This window comes from Pseudophryne corroboree, chromosome 11, assembly GCF_028390025.1.
Source record: "Pseudophryne corroboree isolate aPseCor3 chromosome 11, aPseCor3.hap2, whole genome shotgun sequence".
Classification (NCBI taxonomy): domain Eukaryota; kingdom Metazoa; phylum Chordata; class Amphibia; order Anura; family Myobatrachidae; genus Pseudophryne; species Pseudophryne corroboree.
Window position 1 is genome coordinate 343,092,353 of NC_086454.1, and position 25,249 is coordinate 343,117,601.

Here is a 25,249-nt window from a genome sequence, read left to right on the forward strand (position 1 = left end):
AACTTTGCATTATCGTAGTCGTCAGTGGAGTTAAACTCCGTGTCGATACTTTGTTATTTTGGATAGTGAACATAGAGAGACTCTGAAGGACTCTGTGACATAGGGACAGACCAGGGTAGATTTCCTTTCTGTTCCCTAACCTTTTGTGCAATAATTTTACCTCAGCACTTACACATATCCAAACAGGTGTCGGCGTTGTCGACGGAGACACCCTCCCACACACATATCCGCTCTATCGCCTCCTTAGAGGAGCCTTTTACCTCAGACATGTCGACACACGCGTACCGACACACCACACACACAGGGGATGCTCTATTTGAAGACAGTTCCCCCACCAGGCCCTTTGGAGAGACAGAGAGAGAGTATGCCAGCACACACACCACAGCGCTATATAATACAGGGATGTACACTATACTGAGTGATTTTTCCCCTATAGCAGCTTATATACACAGTTTTGCGCCTAAATTTATGTGCCCCCCCTCTCTTTTTTACCCTTTGTGTACCAGGATACTGCAGGGGAGAGCCTGGGGAGCTTCCTTCCAGCTGAGCTGTGAAGAGAAAATGGCGCCGGTGTGCTGAGGAAGAAGGCCCGGCCCCCTCAGCGGCGGGCTTCTGTCCTTTTATGTACTTTAATGGCGGGGGTTAATGCACATATACAGTTTATCAGACTGTATTATGTGCTTTTCGCCAAGTAAGGTAATCTAATTGCTGCCCAGGGCGCCCCCCCCCAGCGCCCTGCACCCATCAGTGACCGGAGTGTGTGGTGTGCTAAGGGAGCAATGGCGCACAGCTGCAGTGCTGTGCGCTGTCTTAATGAAGACCGGAGTCTTCAGCCGCCGATTTTCAACTTCTCTTCGTTCTTCTGGCTCTGCAAGGGGGACGGCGGCGCGGCTCCGGGACCGGACGACCGAGGACTGGGCCTGTGTTCGATTAGTACCTAATCTTTCTTTTAAGAGTGCCCAGTCTCCTGCGTAGCCCGTCTATACCCCATGGTCCTTACGGAGTACTCAGCATCCACTAGGACGTCAGAGAAATAGGGGCACATGGAATAACTCACATTGGGGGCTCATGCAGAGCTGGCCGCGGGTCAGTACTGTGGGCGTCCGTCGCGTGCTATTGCAGAGCGTACGCAGTTATGGGCAATGTAGGCTCATATGCAACTCCACCTGCAGTGGGCTGTGGGGGTATAACGGAGGGGGGAGCTTACACTTTTATATCACTTCTCCAGCCGAGACTATATCCCACAGTCCCAGTGCCCCCCATACAGTGGACTGTGGGGGTATAGCGGAGGGGGAGCTTACACTTTTACATCACATCTACAGCCGAGACTATATCCCATGGTCCCAGTGCCCCCCATATGGATGATAGACAACAGTGGGCTGTTAGGGTATAGCGGAGGGGGAGCTTACACTTTTATATCACATCCCCACCCGAGACTCTGCGTCCCAGGGTCCCAGTGCCCCCCATATGGATAAGAGACAACAGTAGGCTGTAGGGGTATAGCGGAGAGGGAGCTTACACTTTTATATCACATACCCACCCGAGACTCTGCGTCCCAAGGTCCCAGTGCCCCCCATATGGATAAGAGACAACAGTGGGCTGTAGGGGTATAGCGGAGGGGGAGCTTACACTTTTATATCACATCTCCAGCCGAGCCTCTGCGTCCCAGGGTCCCCCATATGGATAAGAGACAACAGTGGGCTATTGGGGTATAGCGGAGGTGTAGCTTACAGAGACAACAGTGGCTCACGGGTAGGTATTGCCCACAGCGTACAGCTTGTCAGTGCAGGGTAGTGTGCCAGGCATGTGTGGCAATAAGCATATCATTAGTATCTGGTCTTATGTAATGCGCTCAATTACCATTATAACCCTGTTTATGAGAAGATTGCGACAGGCGATATTGCGCAAATAGACAGGACTATCTGTGCTGCTGCCGCTCTTATACAACACTTCTGCCTAACTCCTCGGTGATGCAAGGGTTAATGAAGCGCCCGCAGGAAGATAAGCTGGCATGCTCTGGGTAGAGGAGCCATGCCCACACATGTAACTGGATGAGCGTACAGAGCTAGAGGGCGATTAGAGTATGCACATGACTATTACATGAAGTGGAGCCAGGGATCGGTAGCTTCCTTACTACGTCCTGCCCATGACGGGGTAAACCCCCGCACACACGACATTCCGGATTACAGGAAAGGCTGTAATTAGCTCCTCTGCCAGCACTCTGGCGGCTCCTGTGTGCCCGTGTGTGCCAACTTACTCAGGGCTGGGCAGGGAGTATCCTACAGCCATTCATAAAATAAGAATTTACTTACCGATAATTCTATTTCTCATAGTCCGTAGTGGATGCTGGGGACTCCGTAAGGACCATGGGGAATAGCGGCTCCGCAGGAGACTGGGCACAAAGTAAAAGCTTTAGGACTAGCTGGTGTGCACTGGCTCCTCCCCCTATGACCCTCCTCCAAGCCTCAGTTAGGATACTGTGCCCGGACGAGCGTACACAATAAGGAAGGATTTTGAATCCCGGGTAAGACTCATACCAGCCACACCAATCACACTGTACAACCTGTGATCTGAACCCAGTTAACAGTATGATAACAGAGGAGCCTCTGAAAAGATGGCTCACAACAATAATAACCCGATTTTTGTAACAATAACTATGTACAAGTATTGCAGACAATCCGCACTTGGGATGGGCGCCCAGCATCCACTACGGACTATGAGAAATAGAATTATCGGTAAGTAAATTCTTATTTTCTCTAACGTCCTAAGTGGATGCTGGGGACTCCGTAAGAACCATGGGGATTATACCAAAGCTCCCAAACGGGCGGGAGAGTGCGGATGACTCTGCAGCACCGAATGAGAGAACTCCAGGTCCTCCTCAGCCAGGGTATCAAATTTGTAGAATTTAGCAAACGTGTTTGCCCCTGACCAAGTAGCTGCTCAGCAAAGTTGTAAAGCCGAGACCCCTCGGGCAGCCGCCCAAGATGAGCCCACTTTCCTTGTGGAATGGGCTTTTATAGATTTTGGCTGTGGCAGGCCTGCCACAGAATGTGCAAGCTGAATTGTACTACAAATCCAACGAGCAATAGTCTGCTTAGAAGCAGGAGCACCCAGCTTGTTGGGTGCATACAGGATAAACAGCGAGTCAGATTTTCTGACTCCCGCCGTCCTGGAAACATATATTTTCAGGGCCCTGACCACGTCCAGCAACTTGGAATCTTCCAAGTCCCTAGTAGCCGCAGGCACCACAATAGGCTGGTTCAAGTGAAATGCTGAAAACACCTTAGGGAGAAATTGAGGACGAGTCCTCAATTCTGCCCTGTCCGTATGGAAAATTAGGTAAGGGCTTTTATAAGATAAAGCCGCCAATTCTGAAACACGCCTGGCTGAAGCCAGGGCTAACAGCATTACCACTTTCCATGTGAGGTATTTTAAGTCCACAGTGGTGAGTGGTTCAAACCAATGTGATTTTAGGAATCCCAACACCACATTGAGATCCCAAGGTGCCACTGGAGGCACAAAAGGAGGCTGTATATGCAGTACCCCTTTGACAAACGTCTGAACTTCAGGAACTGAAGCTAGTTCTTTTTGGAAGAAAATCGACAGGGCCGAAATTTGAACCTTAATGGACCCTAATTTTAGGCCCATAGACAGTCCTGTTTGCAGGAAATGCAGGAAACGACCCAGTTGAAATTCCTCTGTAGGGGCCTTCCTGGCCTCACACCACGCAACATATTTACGCCAGATACGGTGATAATGTTGCACGGTTTCATCCTTCCTGGCTTTGATCAGGGTAGGGATGACTTCATCCGGAATGCCTTTTTCCTTCAGGATCCGGCGTTCAACCGCCATGCCGTCAAACGCAGCCGCGGTAAGTGTTGGAACAGACAGGGTCCCTGCTGGAGCAGGTCCCTTCTTAGAGGTAGAGGCCACGGGTCCTCCGTGAGCATCTCTTGAAGTTCCGGGTACCAAGTCCTCCTTGGCCAATCCGGAGCCACGAGTATAGTTCTTACTCCTCTCCTTCTTATGATTCTCAGTACCTTAGGTATGAGAGGCAGAGGAGGGAACACATACACTGACTGGTACACCCACGGTGTTACCAGAGCGTCCACCGCTATTGCCTGAGGGTCCCTTGACCTGGCGCAATATCTGTCTAGTTTTTTGTTGAGGCGGGACGCCATCATGTCCACCTTTGGTTTTTCCCAACGGTTCACAATCATGTGGAAGACTTCTGGGTGAAGTCCCCACTCCCCCGGGTGGAGATCGTGTCTGCTGAGGAAGTCTGCTTCCCAGTTGTCCACTCCCGGAATGAACACTGCTGACAGTGCTATCACATGATTCTCCGCCCAGCGAAGAATCCTTGCCACTTCCATCATTGCCCTCCTGCTTCTTGTGCCGCCCTGTCTGTTTACGTGGGCGACTGCCGTGATGTTGTCCGACTGGATCAACACCGGCTGACCCTGAAGCAGAGGTCTTGCCTGACTTAGGGCATTGTAAATGGCCCTTAGTTCCAGGATATTTATGTGAAGTGACGTTTCCATGCTTGACCACAAGCCCTGGAAATTTCTTCCCTGTGTGACTGCTCCCCAGCCTCTCAGGCTGGCATCCGTGGTCACCAGGACCCAATCCTGAATGCCGAATCTGCGGCCCTCTAGGAGATGAGCACTCTGTAACCACCACAGGAGAGACACCCTTGTCCTTGGAGACAGGGTTATCCGCTGATGCATTTGAAGATGCGATCCGGACCATTTGTCCAGCAGATCCCACTGAAAAGTTCTTGCGTGGAATCTGCCGAATGGAATCGCTTCGTAAGAAGCCACCATCTTTCCCAGGACCCTTGTGCATTGATGTACGGACACTTGGCCTGGTCTTAGGAGGTTCCTGACTAGGTTGGATAACTCCTTGGCTTTCTCCTCCGGGAGAAACACCTTTTTCTGTACTGTGTCCAGAATCATCCCTAGGAACAGCAGACGTGTCGTCGGAATCAGCTGCGATTTTGGAATATTTAGAATCCATCCGTGCTGTCGTAGTACTACTTGAGATAGTGCTACTCCGACCTCTAACTGTTCTCTGGACCTTGCCCTTATCAGGAGATCGTCCAAGTAAGGGATAATTAAGACGCCTTTTCTTCGAAGAAGAATCATCATTTCGGCCATTACCTTGGTAAAGACCCGGGGTGCCGTGGACAATCCAAACGGCAGCGTCTGAAACTGATAGTGACAGTTCTGTACCACAAAACTGAGGTACCCTTGGTGAGAAGGGCAAATTGGGACATGGAGGTAAGCATCCTTGATGTCCAGAGACACCATATAGTCCCCTTCTTCCAGGTTCGCTATCACTGCTCTGAGTGACTCCATCTTGAACTTGAACCTTTTTATGTAAGTGTTCAAGGATTTCAGATTTAAAATGGGTCTCACCGAGCCGTCCGGCTTCGGTACCACAAACAGCGTGGAATAATACCCCTTTCCCTGTTGTAGGAGGGGTACCTTGATTATCACCTGCTGGGAATACAGCTTGTGAATGGCTACCAATACCGCCTCCCTGTCGGGGGGAGACGTTGGTAAAGCAGACTTCAGGAACCGGCGAGGGGGAGACGTCTCGAATTCCAATTTGTACCCTTGAGATACTACCTGCAGGATCCAGGGGTCCACTTGCGAGTGAGCCCACTGCGCGCTGAAATTCTTGAGACGGGCCCCCACCGTGCCTGAGTCCGCTTGTAAGGCCCCAGCGTCATGCTGAGGACTTGGCAGAAGCGGGGGAGGGCTTCTGTTCGTGGGAAGAGGCTGTCTGCTGCAGTCTTTTTCCCCTTCCTCTGCCCCGGGGCAGATATGAGTGGCCTTTTGCCCGCTTGCCCTTATGGGGACGAAAGGACTGAGCCTGAAAAGACGGTATCTTTTTCTGCTGCGAGGTGACTTGGGGTAAAAAGGTGGATTTTCCAGCCGTTGCCGTGGCCACCAGGTCCGATAGACCGACCCCAAATAACTCCTCCCCTTTATACGGCAATACTTCCATATGCCGTTTGGAATCCGCATCCCCTGACCACTGTCGCGTCCATAATCCTCTTCTGGCAGAAATGGACATCGCACTTACTCTTGATGCCAGAGTGCAAATATCCCTCTGTGCATCTCGCATATATAGAAATGCATCCTTTAAATGCTCTATAGTCAATAATATATTGTCCCTGTCCAGGGTATCAATATTTTCAGTCAGGGAATCCGACCAAGCCACCCCAGCACTGCACATCCAGGCTGAGGCGATTGCTGGTCGCAGTATAATACCAGTATGTGTGTATATACTTTTAAGGATATTTTCCAGCTTCCTATCAGCTGGTTCCTTGAGGGCGGCCGTATCAGGGGACGGTAACGCCACTTGTTTTGATAAGCGTGTGAGCGCCTTATCTACGCTAGGGGGTGTTTCCCAACGCGCCCTAACCTCTGGCGGGAAAGGGTATAATGCCAATAACTTTTTAGAAATTAGCAGTTTTTTATCGGGGGAAACCCACGCTTCATCACACACCTCATTTAATTCATCTGATTCGGGAAAAACTACGGGTAGTTTTTTCACACCCCACATAATACCCTTTTTTGTGGTACTTGTAGTATCAGAAATGTTCAAAACCTCCTTCATTGCCGTGATCATGTAACGTGTGGCCCTACTGGAAAATACGTTTGTTTCCTCACCGTCGACACTGGAGTCAGTGTCCGTGTCTGTATCGACCTGAGGTAACGGGCGCTTTAGAGCCCCTGACGGTGTTTGAGACGCCTGTACAGGTATTAACTGATTTGCCGGCTGTCTCATGTCGTCAACAGTCTTTTGTAAAGTGCTGACACTATCACGTAATTCTTTCCATAAGACCATCCAGTCAGGTGTCGACTCCCTAGGGGGTGACATCACTAACACAGGCAATTGCTCCGCCTCCACACCATTTTCCTCCTCATACATGTCGACACAACGTACCGACACACAGCACACACACAGGGAATGCTCTGATAGAGGACAGGACCCCCGACACACAGCACACACACAGGGAATGCTCTGATAGAGGACAGGACCCCACTAGCCCTTTGGGGAGACAGAGGGAGAGTTTGCCAGCACACACCAGAGCGCTATATATATACAGGGATAACCTTATATAAGTGTTTTTCCCTAATATAGCTGCTGTATATATTTATATGCCAATTTAGTGCCCCCCCTCTCTTGTTTTACCCTGTTTCTGTAGTGCAGGACTGCAGGGGAGAGTCAGGGAGCCTTCCTCCAACGGAGCTGTGAGGAAAAAATGGCGCCAGTGTGCTGAGGAGATAGGCTCCGCCCCTTTTTTGGCGGCCTTTCTCCCGCTTTTTTATGTAAAAATAGGCAGGGGTTAAATACATCCATATAGCCCAGGAGCTATATGTGATGTATTTTTTGCCAAAAAGGTGTTTTTATTGCGTCTCAGGGCGCCCCCCCCCCAGCGCCCTTCACCCTCAGTGACCGGAGTGTGAAGTGTGCTGAGAGCAATGGCGCACAGCTGCGGTGCTGTGCGCTACCTTATTGAAGACAGGACATCTTATGCCGCCGAATTTCCGGACCTCTTCCGTCTTCTGGCTCTGTAACGGGGACTGCGGCGCGGCTCTGGGACCCATCCATGGCTGGGCCTGTGATCGTCCCTCTGGAGCTAATGTCCAGTAGCCTAAGAAGCCCAATCCACTCTGCACGCAGGTGAGTTCGCTTCTTCTTCCCTTAGTCCCTCGGTGCAGTGAGCCTGTTGCCAGCAGGTCTCACTGAAAATAAAAAAACCTATTTAAACTTTTACTCTAAGCAGCTCAGGAGAGCCACCTAGATTGCACCCTTCTCGTTCGGGCACAAAATCTTAACTGAGGCTTGGAGGAGGGTCATAGGGGGAGGAGCCAGTGCACACCAGCTAGTCCTAAAGCTTTTACTTTGTGCCCAGTCTCCTGCGGAGCCGCTATTCCCCATGGTCCTTACGGAGTCCCCAGCATCCACTTAGGACGTTAGAGAAAATACCAGTTTACCAGGTACATGGCTAACGGGAAAGCTGCACCGTCATCTGCGCTTTACTGTACTGTGTAACTGAAGATGGCTTTGACAAAGAGGAGAGAACGGAGGTCATTTTGATGTCTGGAGAATTAAGTTTCCGTGTCATAGCTGCAGATTTTAACAACCGGCACCAAGAAAGACCTCCCATTTCACATAACACTTATGCGCCCTACACACTGGGCGATAACACTGCAAGATATGAACGAACTCGTTCATTAATGAACGAGATACCGTTCATATCTGTCAGTGTGGAGGCACCAGTGATGAACGATGCGCGGGCCCGCGCTCGTTCATAGTTGGTGCCCCGTCGTCTGCGCATGCGGGCCAATATGGACGATCTCGTCCATATTTGCCTGCATTGCTATGGAGCCGAGTGACGGGGGGAATGAAGAAACTTCACTCCCCTTCCCCGCCGCCAGGTCGCCCATCTGCCGTATCGGCGGTCGGGGAGCTCGGCGGCATATCGCCATGTCTGTAGGGCCCATTAGATGTTCAGTACCCTCCAATCTTCATTTCAAAGATCACAGTAAGTGATTGGAGGGTACTGAACATCTAAGTGTTATGTGAAATGGGAGGTCTTTCTGGGTGCCGGTTGTTAAAATCTGCAGCTATAACACAGAAACTTCACTCTCCAGACATCAAAATGACCTCAGTTCTCTCCTTTTTTGTCAAAGCCATCTGAAGTTTCCTGCAACAAAAAAGTGTTGTAACTTTTGAACCATAGCTGATATTTCACATCTGTTTGCAGCAATACACTTTTCAGCAAATTCTGATGTTGTTTGGCATGTTACACCACCTTTCCATTTGGAAAAACTGACTTAGATGCAAATGACCAATTTCAAGATGGCGCCCATGTTCGGTACATACCCTAAAAGACAGCCCACCTCACCCATACCTTACTGGAGTATTCAGTTTTCCCATTTCCTGCACAGTTTTTGAAACAAAAGGGTGTACTGCGACTTTTGAATCACCCTGTAGATTGAGAACAGCAGAGGACCTAAGACCGAGCCTTGCGGTACTACAACTGAGAGAGGTAGCGAAAAGGAGGTGGAATCTGAGAAGCGGACACTGAAAGAGCGATTAGATAGGTGGGATGAGAACCAGGGTAGGGCTGTGCCCTGGAGACCTAGGGATTGCAGTGTGTGTATATAAGAAGAGAGTGGTCACCAGTGTCACATGCAGCAGAGACCTAGGAGAATAAGAAGTGAGTAACGGCCTTTAGACTGCGCAGTCACCAGATCATTCACTACCTCAGTCAGTGCTGTCTTCTCCCGCCACTAATAATCCGCTAACAGATTAGATTAGCCAAACACTCTGTGCCACAACCTAGCACGCAACCTGCTCACCTCAACCGCTCCCAGCATGGCGGCTACGAGTCCCATCGCCATACTTAGCGTCTGTGATGCCACGGTGCCTCCCTCTGTGACGGCAAGGCTAGCGCAGGCCCGCTCCAGCGTCATCACTACGAATTCCACCACCTGTGCACAAACATCCTGGTGTTACACGGAACATAAAAGGTGATAATGCGGGGTAATGGGGATTATACTGTGGAGTGGGGCCGTTCCTCACCTGCTTGACATCTGTGAAGATGGCGTCGGAGATCCTCTCACACAGCATGGACAGGACCTGCAAGAGCTGGAGCTGCCTCTCTCGAGTCTGATAACGGAGTGTAAGCTTCTCTTCCATCTCACGGAGGCTGTCACCTAGACCTGTGCCATGCTCGGCTCCTTCCTTGCCTTCAGTAATGGGGGTCAGCTTCTACATAGGACCAGAGAGAAGCCATCACCACAGGAAACAAGGCAACTCGCCTGATAAGCCAGATTGGCAATCACACCCGACGGTTGGTCACCTAGTAAATGGTTCTGCGTCTGATTTGTTAACGGATACAGGGGGTCATTCCGAATTGATCGCTCGCTAGCAGTTTTTAGCAGCCGTGCAAACGCATAGTCGCCGCCCACGGGGGAGTGTATTTTCGCTTTGCAGTAGTGCGAACGCCTGTGCAGCCGAGCGGTAGCAAACACATTTTGTGCAAAACAAGACCAGCCCTGTAGTTACTTATCCTGTGCGATGATTGCTGCGACGAGTGACACGGTAATGACGTCAGATACCCGCCCAGCAAATGCCCGGCCACGACTGCATTCTTCCAAACACTTCCAGAAAACGGTCAGTTGACACCCATAAACGCCCTCTTCCTGTCAATCTCCTTACGTTCGGCTGTGCGATTGGAATCGTCGCTAGAACCTGTGCAAAACCACAAAGGACTTCGTACCCGTACAACGCGCGTGCGCATTGCGGTGCATACGCATGTGCAGATTAGCCATTTTTTTCAATGATTGCTATGCAGCGAACAACGGCAGCTAGCGATCAACTCGGAATGACCCCCCCTAGATGGCTGGACTGTATAGAATAAATGGTTTTATGATGCATTCCCGGGTCCACACCGGTTACAGCTCTGCATCATTAGGGCTACATGTAGGGAGGCCAATCCCCGGGACTTTTTTTCAATCCCGGGTATCAGGATTAAAAAAAAAGGTCAATCCCGGGATTCCCAAGACTGGGTTGAAGACCCGCCTACCCCAGCCCAGCGCACACAAATACTCACCATTGTGGGTGTGAGCCGGGCTTGCGGGTGCTACGGGCGGCAAGGTGCGGTCCGGGTGGCTGGCATCAGACTGCGCAGCATGACCTCTGACATCATGTCACGCTGCGCAGTACGCACTGCCTGGTGCTGGGGGAGTCGGGATGAGGGAGCCGGACAGCGTCTGAGTCTCCTGAGGATGCTCAACGCTGCCCGACATTAAATATACAACAGGGCAGGTAAATCCTGCAATCCCCGGGTATTTGGAGCTTCCAATCCTGAGATTGAATACCGGATGTTTTTTGGCCTAAATCCCGGGATTGGCCTCCCTAGCTACACGGCGACAAAACAGCGTCAGTGCTCCATGTAAGAGCCACGCGCTTCGTGTCTGCAGAATAATACAATCCGTCCTATATAATGACCGACATCAATTCTAGGCCAGAGACCCTGTTACACAAGTCATCTGCGGCAGACACGTCAGAAATATCAAATGAACCTCTATTGATTTTCTTAGATTATGTCCCCGCTCTGGACATAGGCTAACCCAAAATAGACCTCCCCCTTCAAGACGTGCACTATCCCTTTATAAAACGACCAGCATACTGGCGCCGGAATCCCGCCTGCCGGCATACCGACAGCTGGGCGAGCGCAAATGAGCCCCTTGCTGACTCGCTGCGGGCACGGTGGCGCTGTGCGAGCGCCACGCTATCTATTCTCCCTCCAGGGGGGTCGTGGACCCCAAAGAGGGAGAAAAGCTGTCGGTATGCCGGCGGTCGGGATTCCGGCGCCAGTATGCTGGTAGTCTTGAGCCCGGCCGCCGGCAACCTGAAGACCACCCGTATTACAGACACTTATAGTACCCTCAGCTGGGAGGAGTATTACACCGTTACCTGGAGACAGTAAAGGAAGAACTCAGCCGCCAGACCACTGCGAGGGTTCACAGAGAGTAATTCCACCAGACACTGCACCCGCCACTGGTCCCAGGACACCTTGTCGTACAGGGCATCATCTTCATCACCACTGGAAGAGGCAGTAAGAGGAGACGGTTCAGAACACAGAGCTGGCGCCCCCTGCCTCACAGACTTGTGTACTACAGTATGTAAAGACAAGCGCACTGAGAACACGCCAGATGGTATACATTACACAGAGGGACATATATCTGAATATTCACACAGAGCAGCAGTCATTATTAGTAGCACTGAAAATATATCAGCTTCAAATAGTAACATGTTCAGCAATCGCTACATAAATATAGCACCCCCCCTCTGTGCGCCATGGGTGAGATCTCCCTGCATTTCTCCAATTCATGGGATTACTGTGCACCTAAAGTGCAAATCGTTTAATTCACGCAATTCCTGCCTGTCGCTTCCAAAGTCAGTACATGACGAGCTGTCCGCATCGCACGGCGTACTCCAAACGGGTTACCGCTCAGCAGATGTCTGCTGGGTCTCAAAGGGGTTAGGTATCATCTGTCCACATTCATAGTAACGACATGTGAATCTTGTTGCCTGTCGACATAACTTTTGACATTGTGGTGACATTAGTATTGTCGACCTAACGACTACATCCTGTATCAAAGGAACAGATAGCCATAAATGATCTTAAATCAATTTGTGAAGGCGCTGCAACGTCCGGCAATTGTATTTCATAGCCGAGCAGCACATACAGCAGTCTGTAAGATACACAGGGGGACAGTAGCACAAGTCATCTTTGTTCTATAGTTCTTAGAGCAGTTAGTACGGTGGGGAACATCTGCGCCTCATGGAGGGGGGCGTCTGATCCTAATTGGGGGGGAAGCATCTCCGTCTCTGGTGGGGGGTGTTCCGTCCTCTAGTGCTATACAATTAGGATAATCAAGTGGGGTGTGCGAACTCGGATACTGTAAGGTTATAATGCAAATAAAAGCACAATTACTGATGTGGCAGGAACAAACTTATTTACCAATCTATAAACGCAAAGCATAAAGAGTATACACTGTAGCAAATTAATTACCATTGAATAAATCCAATTAGAACAAATTGAGAGATGAGGTGTTGTGGAGTGTACTGAGGAGTAAGTGGCGACCAGTGTATTACGCCGTACGCTGCAAGATATCAGGCTTGGTGATCTGTAGTAACTGCCTATACTCCGTGGTAATCTATTCACTGCTTCCTACACTCTGTGTGCATTGTGCTGCATCATATCCGTATAATTATCTCACTGCCTGCTGAATCAGTCTGCTGTCGCTCACCTGCACATAAGCCTCTACGGCGGGAACAGCACATTAACAAAGACAGGAACAACAAATACAAAATACACATTCATTTAAAAAAAAAAAAAACATCATCAGGTGCCAGACGGATTCGGCAGAGTCGTACACGATGGGGGAATGCAGCAACATTACAGAGAACAAGGGTTGTTGTATATACAAGAGCAGAAGTGTACAGATAGCCGTAATTGCATACTGACACACAGGGAAAAAATATTTAAAAGTAAATTAAAAAAATAAAAATTATTTTTACTAACATCATCCATAAATCGGATATATTTCTAAATTTGATATGCTAACAAAAATCGGTGAGGCTGTGTATATTGGGCACCGGAGTCTTATATGTTGGGTCTTGGCCTATATGTGGTGAGTAAGGGGATGTACTAATTCAGTGAGGCTGTGTATATTGGGCACCGGAGTCTTATATGTTGGGTCTTGGCCTATATGTGGTGAGTAAGGGGATGTACTAATTCAGTGAGGCTGTGTATATTGGGCACCGGAGTCTTATATGTTGGGTCTTGGCCTATATGTGGTGAGTAAGGGGATGTACTAATTCAGTGAGGCTTTGTATAGTGGAACCGGAGTGTTATATGGTGAGCCTTGGCCTATATGTGGTGGGTAAGGGGGATGTACCAATTCAGTGATGCTGTGTATAGTGGGCACCGAAGTGTTATATGGTGGGCCTTGGCCTATATGTGGTGGGTAAGGGGATGTACTAATTCAGTGATGCTGTGTAAAGTGGGCACCGGATAGTTATATGGTGGGCAAGGGTATGTACTAGTTCAGTGAGGCGGTGTATAGTGGGAACCGGAGTGTTATATGGTGGGCCTTTGCCTATATGTGGTGGGTAAGAGAATGTACTAATTCAGTGAGGCTGTGTATAGTGGGCACTGGAGTGTTATATGGTGGGCCTTGGCCCTATATGTGGTAGGTAAGAGAATGTATGTATAGTGGGCACTGGAGTGTTATATGGTGGGCCTTGGCCTATATGATTATTCTTTTTTTAAAGTCTTTTAATATTAGCAGAAATTTGGTTTTGCGGCTGATTGAGTTTGGTGGGTTAGAGCACCATCTTGTGGCGAGTATGGGCACTGACGATGATTCTCACCTCTGCTCTTCCCGTACAGTGATGAACGCTCCGCCCGAGCTCCCGGGCTTGATGTGACAGTAGTGAGGCAGTGGAGGGAGGGAGTCTTCCATGCCACTCAGTCCTGCCAGCGCCGACACTGCCGAGTCTCTGTCTGACTTCTCTAGGTACCAAAGCAGTACGTCCTGGCACGGAGAGCTGGGCACAGGGGGGATGAACGGGGGAAAGCATAAGGAAAATACAAAATTCTGCAACGACTGTGACCCTAAATGTTACTTTGCACACGAGATACACATCAGTCATACACAGTACAATGGGAGGAATCAGTGACTGCTCAAGGTTTACTTCTATTCATCCATATCAATAGACATGCTTCTGCGGCTGTGTTATAATATTTTATTCAGAGAAGACGGAATACCCTTTTAAGTTCTAAATCATGGGTCTTCAACCTGCGGCACTCCAGCCGTTGCATAACTACACATCCCAGCATGCCCTGCCTCAGTTTTAGCATGCCTTAATAGCAAAACTGTGGCAGGGCATGCTGGGATGTATAGTTCCACAGGAGCAGGAGGGCCGCAGGCTGAAGACCCATGTTCTAGATCAGAGGTTCTCAAACTCGGTCCTCAGGACCCCACACAGTGCATGTTTTGCAGGTAATCCAGCAGGTGCACAGGTGTTGCAATTACTCACTGACACATTTTAAAAGGCCTACAGGTGGAGCTAATTATTTCACTTGTGATTCTGTGAGGAGACCTGCAAAACATGCACTGTGTGGGGTCCTGAGGACCGAGTTTGAGAACCTGTGTTCTAGATCACACGTAAGGTCGTTTTAAAATGACTTTTGGCATTGATGGACCGTCCCACTGCCACGTGTATATTGGGAACGCCTTCATGTTTCCAGATGACCACCAGGGTTCGGCCCATTTAAATATCTGACCTACAAAAACTCTGACCTTTACCGGATATACTATAGTAACTACATCGCTAATACCATCTGTGTTCTTACCGTAAATGGGAGGCGTTCTGCCGAGTGAAGCAGTATGTGGAGAAAATGGGCGAGAGGACTTGTCTGGTGAAATTCAGCAAGGTGGATGTGACGTCACTGCCGACCACAAACACCTGCAGACACGGAGCAGTTATACAGAGCACGGGGCGGTTATACAGAGCACGGGGCGGTTATACAGAACACGGGCAGAGCACAGGGAAGTTATACAGAGCGCGGGCAGAGCACAGGGCCGTTAAACAGAGCACGGGGCGGTTATACAGAGCGCGGGCAGAGCACAGGGCCGTTATACAGAGCAGGGGGCGGTTATACAGAGCGCGGGCAGAGCACAGGGCGGTAATACAGAGCGCGGGCAGAGCACAGGGCCATTATACAGAGCGCGGGCAGAGCACAGGGCCGTTATACAGACCGCGGGCAGAGCACAGGGCCTTTATACAGAGCACGGGCAGAGCACAGGAGCGTTATACAGAGCACGGGCAGAGCACAGGGCCGTTATACGGAGCACGGGCAGAGCACAGGGCCGTTATACAGAGCACGGGCAGAGCACAGGGACGTTATACAGAGCACGGGCAGAGCACAGGGACGTTATACAGAGCACGGGCAGAGCACAGGGACGTTATACAGAGCACGGGCAGAGCACAGGGACGTTATACAGAGCACGGGCAGAGCACAGGGCCGTTATACAGAGCACGGGCAGAGCACAGGGCCGTTATACAGAGCACGGGGCCGTTATACAGAGCACAGGGCGGTTATACAGAGCACAGGGACGTTATACAGAGCGCGGGCAGAGCACAGGCCGTTATACAGAGCACGGGCAGAGCACAGGGCCGTTATACAGAGCACGGGCAGAGCACAGGGCCGTTATACAGAGCACAGGCAGAGCACAGGGCCGTTATACACAGCACGGGCAGAGCACAGGGCCGTTATACAGAGCACGGGCAGAGCACAGGGACGTTATACAGAGCACGGGCAGAGCACAGGGACGTTATACAGAGCACGGGCAGAGCACAGGGACGTTATACAGAGCACGGGCAGAGCACAGGGACGTTATACAAAGCACGGGCAGAGCACAGGGCCGTTATACAGAGCACGGGGCCGTTATACAGAGCACAGGGCGGTTATACAGAGCACAGGGACGTTATACAGAGCGCGGGCAGAGCACAGGCCGTTATACAGAGCACGGGCAGAGCACAGGGCCGTTATACAGAGCACGGGCAGAGCACAGGGCCATTATACAGAGCACGGGCAGAGCACAGGGCCGTTATACAGAGCACGGGCAGAGCACGGGGCCGTTATACAGAGCACGGGCAGAGCACAGGGCCGTTATACAGAGCACGGGCAGAGCACATGGACGTTATACAGAGCACGGGCAGAGCACAGGGCCGTTATACAGAGCGCGGGCAGAGCACAGGGCCGTTATACAGAGCACGGGCAGAGCACAGGGCCGTTATACAGAGCGCGGGGCAGAGCACAGGGCCGTTATACAGAGCACGGGCAGAGCACAGGGCCGTTATACAGAGCACGGGCAGAGCACAGGGCCGTTATAAAGAGCACAGGAACGTTATACAGAGCGCGGGGCAGAGCACAGGGCCGTTATACAGAGCGCGGGGCAGAGCACAGGGCCGTTATACAGAGCGCGGGCAGAGCACAGGGCCATTATACAGAGCGCGGGGCAGAGCACAGGGCCGTTATACAGAGCGCGGGCAGAGCACAGGGCCATTATACAGAGCGCGGGGCAGAGCACAGGGCCGTTATACAGAGCGCGGGCAGAGCACAGGGACGTTATACAGAGCACGGGCAGAGCACAGGGCACAGGGCACTTACACAGAGCGGCCAGCATGTGTAAGGAGGTCACGTGTCATATATATATATATATATATATTCCAAGTAATAAAAAAGGACACTACAAGGGTCTCACATAATGCAACGAATAGTGCACAGACTTTATACGTATATTCCACAGATCTCCATATCTTGTGTCAAATAAAGTATCTTTTCTAATGTACAGATCGGCTAGCCTTGCTGGGCCTCCATGTTACACGGTGTAGATGCATTACACATAGAGGGGGGATAAGTAACAGTGCAGACATCGGCTAGCCTCCATGTTACACGGTGTAGATGCATTACACATAGAGAGGGGGATAAGTAACAGTGCAGACATCGGCTAGCCTCCATGTTACACGGTGTAGATGCATTACACATAGAGGGGGGATAAGTAACAGTGCAGACATCGGCTAGCCTCCATGTTACACGGTGTAGATGCATTACACATAGAGAGGGGGATAAGTAACAGTGCAGACATCGGCTAGCCTCCATGTTACACGGTGTAGATGCATTACACATAGAGAGGGGGATAAGTAACAGTGCAGACATCGGCTAGCCTCCATGTTACACGGTGTAGATGCATTACACATAGAGAGGGGGATAAGTAACAGTGTAGACATCGGCGAGCCTCCATGTTACACGTTGTAGATGCATTACACATAGAGAGGGGATAAGTAACAGTGCAGCCATCGGCTAGCCTCCATGTTACACGGTGTAGATGCATTACACATAGAGGGGGGATAAGTAACAGTGTAGACATCGGCTAGCCTCCATGTTACACGGTGTAGATGCATTACACATAGAGAGGGGGATAAGTAACAGTGCAGACATCGGCTAGCCTCCATGTTACACGGTGTAGATGCATTACACATAGAGAGGGGGATAAGTAACAGTGTAGACATCAGCTAGCCTCCATGTTACACGGTGTAGATGCATTACACATAGAGAGGGGAGATAAGTAACAGTGCAGACATCGGCTAGCCTCCATGTTACACGGTGTAGATGCATTACACATAGAGAGGGGGATAAGTAACAGTGTAGACATCGGCTAGCCTCCATGTTACACGGTGTAGATGCATTACAAATAAAGAGGGGGATAAGTAACAGTGCAGTCATCGGCTAGCCTCCATGTTACACGGTGTAGATGCATTACACATAGAGGGGGGATAAGTAACAGTGCAGTCATCGGCTAGCCTCCATGTTACACGGTGTAGATGCATTACACATAGAGAGGGGGGATAAGTAACAGTGTAGACATCGGCTAGCCTCCATGTTACACGGTGTAGATGCATTACATAAAGAGAGGGGATAAGTAACAGTGCAGACATCGGCTAGCCTCCATGTTACACGGTGTAGATGCATTACATAAAGAGAGGGGATAAGTAACAGTGCAGACATCGGCTAGCCTCCATGTTACACGGTGTAGATGCATTACACATAGAGAGGGGGATAAGTAACAGTGTAGACATCGGCTAGCCTCCATGTTACACGGTGTAGATGCATTACATAAAGAGAGGGGATAAGTAACAGTGCAGACATCGGCTAGCCTCCATGTTACACGGTGTAGATGCATTACATAAAGAGAGGGGATAAGTAACAGTGCAGCCATCGGCTAGCCTCCATGTTACACGGTGTAGATGCATTACACATAGAGGGGTGATAAATAACAGTGCAGACATCGGCTAGCCTCCATGTTACACGGTGTAGATGCATTACACATAGAGAGGGGGATAAGTAACAGTGTAGACATCGGCTAGCCTCCATGTTACACGGTGTAGATGCATTACACATAGAGAGGGGGATAAGTAACAGTGTAGACATCGGCTAGCCTCCATGTTACACGGTGTAGATGCATTACACATAGAGGGGGGATAAGTAACAGTGCAGTCATCGGCTAGCCTCCATGTTACACGGTGTAGATGCATTACACATAGAGGGGGGATAAGTAACAGTGCAGTCATCGGCTAGCCTCCATGTTACACGGTGTAGATGCATTACACATAGAGGGGGGATAAGTAACAGTGCAGACATCGGCTAGCCTCCATGTTACACGGTGTAGATGCATTACACATAGAGAGGGGGATAAGTAACAGTGTAGACATCGGCTAGCCTCCATGTTACACGGTGTAGATGCATTACACATAGAGAGGGGGGATAAGTAACAGTGTAGACATCGGCTAGCCTCCATGTTACACGGTGTAGATGCATTACACATAGAGAGGGGGGATAAGTAACAGTGCAGACATCGGCTAGCCTCCATGTTACACGGTGTAGATGCATTACACATAGAGAGGGGGGATAAGTAACAGTGCAGACATCGGCTAGCCTCCATGTAACACGGTGTAGATGCATTACACATAGAGAGGGGGGATAAGTAACAGTGCAGACATCAGCTAGCCTCCATGTTACACGGTGTAGATGCATTACACATAGAGAGGGGGATAAGTAACAGTGCAGACATCGGCTAGCCTCCATGTTACACGGTGTAGATGCATTACACATAGAGAGGGGGATAAGTAACAGTGCAGACATCGGCTAGCCTCCATGTTACACGGTGTAGATGCATTACACATAGAGAGGGGGATAAGTAACAGTGCAGACATCGGCTAGCCTCCATGTTACACGGTGTAGATGCATTACACATAGAGAGGGGGATAAGTAACAGTGTAGACATCGGCTAGCCTCCATGTAACACGGTGTAGATGCATTACACATAGAGGGGGGATAAGTAACAGTGCAGTCATCGGCTAGCCTCCATGTTACACGGTGTAGATGCATTACACATAGAGAGGGGGATAAGTAACAGTGTAGACATCGGCTAGCCTCCATGTTACACGGTGTAGATGCATTACACATAGAGAGGGGGGATAAGTAACAGTGCAGACATCGGCTAGCCTCCATGTTACACGGTGTAGATGCATTACACATAGAGAGGGGGATAAGTAACAGTGCAGACATCGGCTAGCCTCCATGTTACACGGTGTAGATGCATTACACATAGAGAGGGGGATAAGTAACAGTGCAGACATCGGCTAGCCTCCATGTTACACGGTGTAGATGCATTACACATAGAGAGGGGGATAAGTAACAGTGCAGACATCGGCTAGCCTCCATGTTACACTGTGTAGATGCATTACACATAGAGAGGGGGATAAGTAATAGTGCAGACATCGGCTAGCCTCCATGTTACACGGTGTAGATGCATTACACATAGAGGGGGGATAAGTAACAGTGCAGACATCGGCTAGCCTCCATGTTACACGGTGTAGATGCATTACACATAGAGGGGGGATAAGTAACAGTGCAGTCATCGGCTAGCCTCCATGTTACACGGTGTAGATGCATTACACATAGAGGGGGGATAAGTAACAGTGCAGACATCGGCTAGCCTCCATGTTACACGTTGTAGATGCATTACACATAGAGAGGGGGATAAGTAACAGTGTAGACATCAGCTAGCCTCCATGTTACACGGTGTAGATGCATTACACATAGAGGGGGGATAAGTAACAGTGCAGACATCAGCTAGCCTCCATGTTACACGGTGTAGATGCATTACACATAGAGGGGGGATAAGTAACAGTGCAGACATCGGCTAGCCTCCATGTTACACGGTGTAGATGCATTACACATAGAGGGGGGATAAGTAACAGTGCAGACATCGGCTAGCCTCCATGTTACACGGTGTGGATGCATTACACATAGAGGGGGGATAAGTAACAGTGTAGACATCGGCTAGCCTCCATGTTACACGGTGTAGATGCATTACACATAGAGAGGGGGATAAGTAACAGTGCAGTCATCGGCTAGCCTCCATGTTACACGGTGTAGATGCATTACACATAGAGGGGGGATAAGTAACAGTGTAGACATCGGCTAGCCTCCATGTTACACGGTGTAGATGCATTACACATAGAGGGGGATAAGTAACAGTGTAGACATCGGCTAGCCTCCATGTTACACGGTGTAGATGCATTACACATAGAGAGGGGGGATAAGTAACAGTGTAGACATCGGCTAGCCTCCATGTTACACGGTGTAGATGCATTACACATAGAGGGGGGATAAGTAACAGTGCAGACATCGGCTAGCCTCCATGTTACACGGTGTAGATGCATTACACATAGAGAGGGGGATAAGTAACAGTGCAGACATAGGCTAGCCTCCATGTAACACGGTGTAGATGCATTACACATAGAGAGGGGGATAAGTAACAGTGCAGACATAGGCTAGCCTCCATGTAACACGGTGTAGATGCATTACACATAGAGAGGGGGGATAAGTAACAGTGTAGACATCGGCTAGCCTCCATGTTACACGGTGTAGATGCATTACACATAGAGAGGGGGATAAGTAACAGTGCAGACATCGGCTAGCCTCCATGTTACACGGTGTAGATGCATTACACATAGAGAGGGGGATAAGTAACAGTGCAGACATAGGCTAGCCTCCATGTAACACGGTGTAGATGCATTACACATAGAGAGGGGGATAAGTAACAGTGCAGACATCGGCTAGCCTCCATGTTACACGGTGTAGATGCATTACACATAGAGGGGGGATAAGTAACAGTGCAGTCATCGGCTAGCCTCCATGTTACACGGTGTAGATGCATTACACATAGAGAGGGGGGGATAAGTAACAGTGCAGACATCGGCTAGCCTCCATGTTACACGGTGTAGATGCATTACACATAGAGGGGGATAAGTAACAGTGCAGACATCGGCTAGCCTCCATGTTACACGGTGTGGATGCATTACACATAGAGGGGGGATAAGTAACAGTGTAGACATCGGCGAGCCTCCATGTTACACGGTGTAGATGCATTACACATAGAGGGGGGATAAGTAACAGTGTAGACATCAGCTAGCCTCCATGTTACACGGTGTAGATGCATTACACATAGAGAGGGGGGATAAGTAACAGTGCAGACATCGGCTAGCCTCCATGTTACACGGTGTAGATGCATTACACATAGAGGGGGGATAAGTAACAGTGCAGACATCGGCTATCCTCCATGTTACACGGTGTAGATGCATTACACATAGAGAGGGGGATAAGTAACAGTGCAGACATCGGCTAGCCTCCATGTTACACGGTGTAGATGCATTACACATAGAGAGGGGGATAAGTAACAGTGCAGACATCGGCTAGCCTCCATGTTACACGGTGTAGATGCATTACACATAGAGAGGGGGGATAAGTAACAGTGCAGACATCGGCTAGCCTCCATGTTACACGTTGTAGATGCATTACACATAGAGAGGGGATAAGTAACAGTGCAGACATCGGCTAGCCTCCATGTTACACGGTGTAGATGCATTACACATAGAGAGGGGGGATAAGTAACAGTGCAGACATCGGCTAGCCTCCATGTTACACGGTGTAGATGCATTACACATAGAGAGGGGGGATAAGTAACAGTGCAGACATCGGCTAGCCTCCATGTTACACGGTGTAGATGCATTACACATAGAGAGGGGGATAAGTAACAGTGCAGACATCGGCTAGCCTCCATGTTACACGGTGTAGATGCATTACACATAGAGAGGGGGATAAGTAACAGTGCAGACATCGGCTAGCCTCCATGTTACACGGTGTAGATGCATTACACATAGAGGGGGGATAAGTAACAGTGCAGACATCAGCTAGCCTCCATGTTACACGGTGTAGATGCATTACACATAGAGGGGGGATAAGTAACAGTGCAGTCATCGGCTAGCCTCCATGTTACACGGTGTAGATGCATTACACATAGAGAGGGGGGATAAGTAACAGTGCAGACATCGGCTAGCCTCCATGTTACACGGTGTAGATGCATTACACATAGAGGGGGGATAAGTAACAGTGCAGTCATCGGCTAGCCTCCATGTTACACGGTGTAGATGCATTACACATAGAGGGGGGATAAGTAACAGTGCAGACATCGGCTAGCCTCCATGTTACACGGTGTAGATGCATTACACATAGAGGGGGGATAAGTAACAGTGCAGACATCGGCTAGCCTCCATGTTACACGGTGTAGATGCATTACACATAGAGAGGGGGATAAGTAACAGTGCAGACATCGGCTAGCCTCCATGTTACACGGTGTAGATGCATTACATATAGAGAGGGGTGATAAATAACAGTGCAGACATCGGCTAGCCTCCATGTTACACGGTGTAGATGCATTACACATAGAGGGGGGATAAGTAACAGTGTAGACATCGGCTAGCCTCCATGTTACACGGTGTAGATGCATTACACATAGAGAGGGGGGATAAGTAACAGTGCAGACATCGGCTAGCCTCCATGTTACACGGTGTAGATGCATTACACATAGAGAGGGGGGATAAGTAACAGTGCAGACATCGGCTAGCCTCCATGTTACACGGTGTAGATGCATTACACATAGAGAGGGGATAAGTAACAGTGCAGACATCGGCTAGCCTCCATGTTACACGGTGTAGATGCATTACACATAGAGAGGGGGGATAAGTAACAGTGCAGACATCGGCTAGCCTCCATGTTACACGGTGTAGATGCATTACACATAGAGGGGGGATAAGTAACAGTGCAGTCATCGGCTAGCCTCCATGTTACACGGTGTAGATGCATTACACATAGAGAGGGGGATAAGTAACAGTGCAGACATCGGCTAGCCTCCATGTTACACGTTGTAGATGCATTACACATAGAGAGGGGATAAGTAACAGTGCAGACATCGGCTAGCCTCCATGTTACACGGTGTAGATGCATTACACATAGAGAGGGGGGATAAGTAACAGTGCAGACATCGGCTAGCCTCCATGTTACACGGTGTAGATGCATTACACATAGAGAGGGGGATAAGTAACAGTGCAGACATCGGCTAGCCTCCATGTTACACGTTGTAGATGCATTACACATAGAGAGGGGATAAGTAACAGTGCAGACATCGGCTAGCCTCCATGTTACACGGTGTAGATGCATTACACATAGAGAGGGGGATAAGTAACAGTGCAGACATCGGCTAGCCTCCATGTTACACGGTGTAGATGCATTACACATAGAGAGGGGATAAGTAACAGTGCAGACATCGGCTAGCCTCCATGTTACACGGTGTAGATGCATTACACATAGAGAGGGGGGATAAGTAACAGTGCAGACATCGGCTAGCCTCCATGTTACACGGTGTAGATGCATTACACATAGAGGGGGGATAAGTAACAGTGCAGTCATCGGCTAGCCTCCATGTTACACGGTGTAGATGCATTACACATAGAGGGGGGATAAGTAACAGTGCAGTCATCGGCTAGCCTCCATGTTACACGGTGTAGATGCATTACACATAGAGGGGGGATAAGTAACAGTGCAGACATCGGCTAGCCTCCATGTTACACGGTGTAGATGCATTACACATAGAGAGGGGGATAAGTAACAGTGTAGACATCAGCTAGCCTCCATGTTACACGGTGTAGATGCATTACACATAGAGGGGGGATAAGTAACAGTGTAGACATCGGCTAGCCTCCATGTTACACGGTGTAGATGCATTACACATAGAGGGGGGATAAGTAACAGTGCAGTCATCGGCTAGCCTCCATGTTACACGGTGTAGATGCATTACACATAGAGGGGGGATAAGTAACAGTGTAGACATCGGCTAGCCTCCATGTTACACGGTGTAGATGCATTACACATAGAGAGGGGATAAGTAACAGTGCAGACATCGGCTAGCCTCCATGTTACACGGTGTAGATGCATTACACATAGAGAGGGGGGATAAGTAACAGTGCAGACATCAGCTAGCCTCCATGTTACACGGTGTAGATGCATTACACATAGAGGGGGGATAAGTAACAGTGCAGACATCGGCTATCCTCCATGTTACACGGTGTAGATGCATTACACATAGAGAGGGGGATAAGTAACAGTGCAGACATCGGCTAGCCTCCATGTTACACGTTGTAGATGCATTACACATAGAGAGGGGATAAGTAACAGTGCAGACATCGGCTAGCCTCCATGTTACACGGTGTAGATGCATTACACATAGAGAGGGGGGATAAGTAACAGTGCAGACATCGGCTAGCCTCCATGTTACACGTTGTAGATGCATTACACATAGAGAGGGGATAAGTAACAGTGCAGACATCGGCTAGCCTCCATGTTACACGGTGTAGATGCATTACACATAGAGAGGGGGGATAAGTAACAGTGCAGACATCGGCTAGCCTCCATGTTACACGGTGTAGATGCATTACATAAAGAGAGGGGATAAGTAACAGTGCAGTCATCGGCTAGCCTCCATGTTACACGGTGTAGATGCATTACACATAGAGAGGGGGATAAGTAACAGTGCAGACAACGGCTAGCCTCCATGTTACACGGTGTAGATGCATTACACATAGAGGGGGGATAAGTAACAGTGCAGACATCGGCTAGCCTCCATGTTACACGGTGTAGATGCATTACACATAGAGGGGGGATAAGTAACAGTGCAGACAT

General features: G+C 49.6%; 1 protein-coding gene across 1 annotated transcript in view; it reads right to left on the minus strand.

Annotated features, from left to right (window-relative positions):
- The window catches only part of TANGO6 (transport and golgi organization 6 homolog), a 164,895-nt gene that overhangs the window by 103,616 nt on the left and 36,030 nt on the right, over window positions 1-25,249 (minus strand). Inside the window, exons 8-12 of the mRNA XM_063945922.1 lie at window positions 14,957-15,069; window positions 13,972-14,148; window positions 11,506-11,635; window positions 9,607-9,795; window positions 9,384-9,515 (exon numbers count right to left, since the gene is read on the minus strand). Coding sequence (XP_063801992.1) covers window positions 9,384-9,515; window positions 9,607-9,795; window positions 11,506-11,635; window positions 13,972-14,148; window positions 14,957-15,069 — 741 coding nt within the window. The remainder of the gene's footprint in view (window positions 1-9,383; window positions 9,516-9,606; window positions 9,796-11,505; window positions 11,636-13,971; window positions 14,149-14,956; window positions 15,070-25,249) is intronic.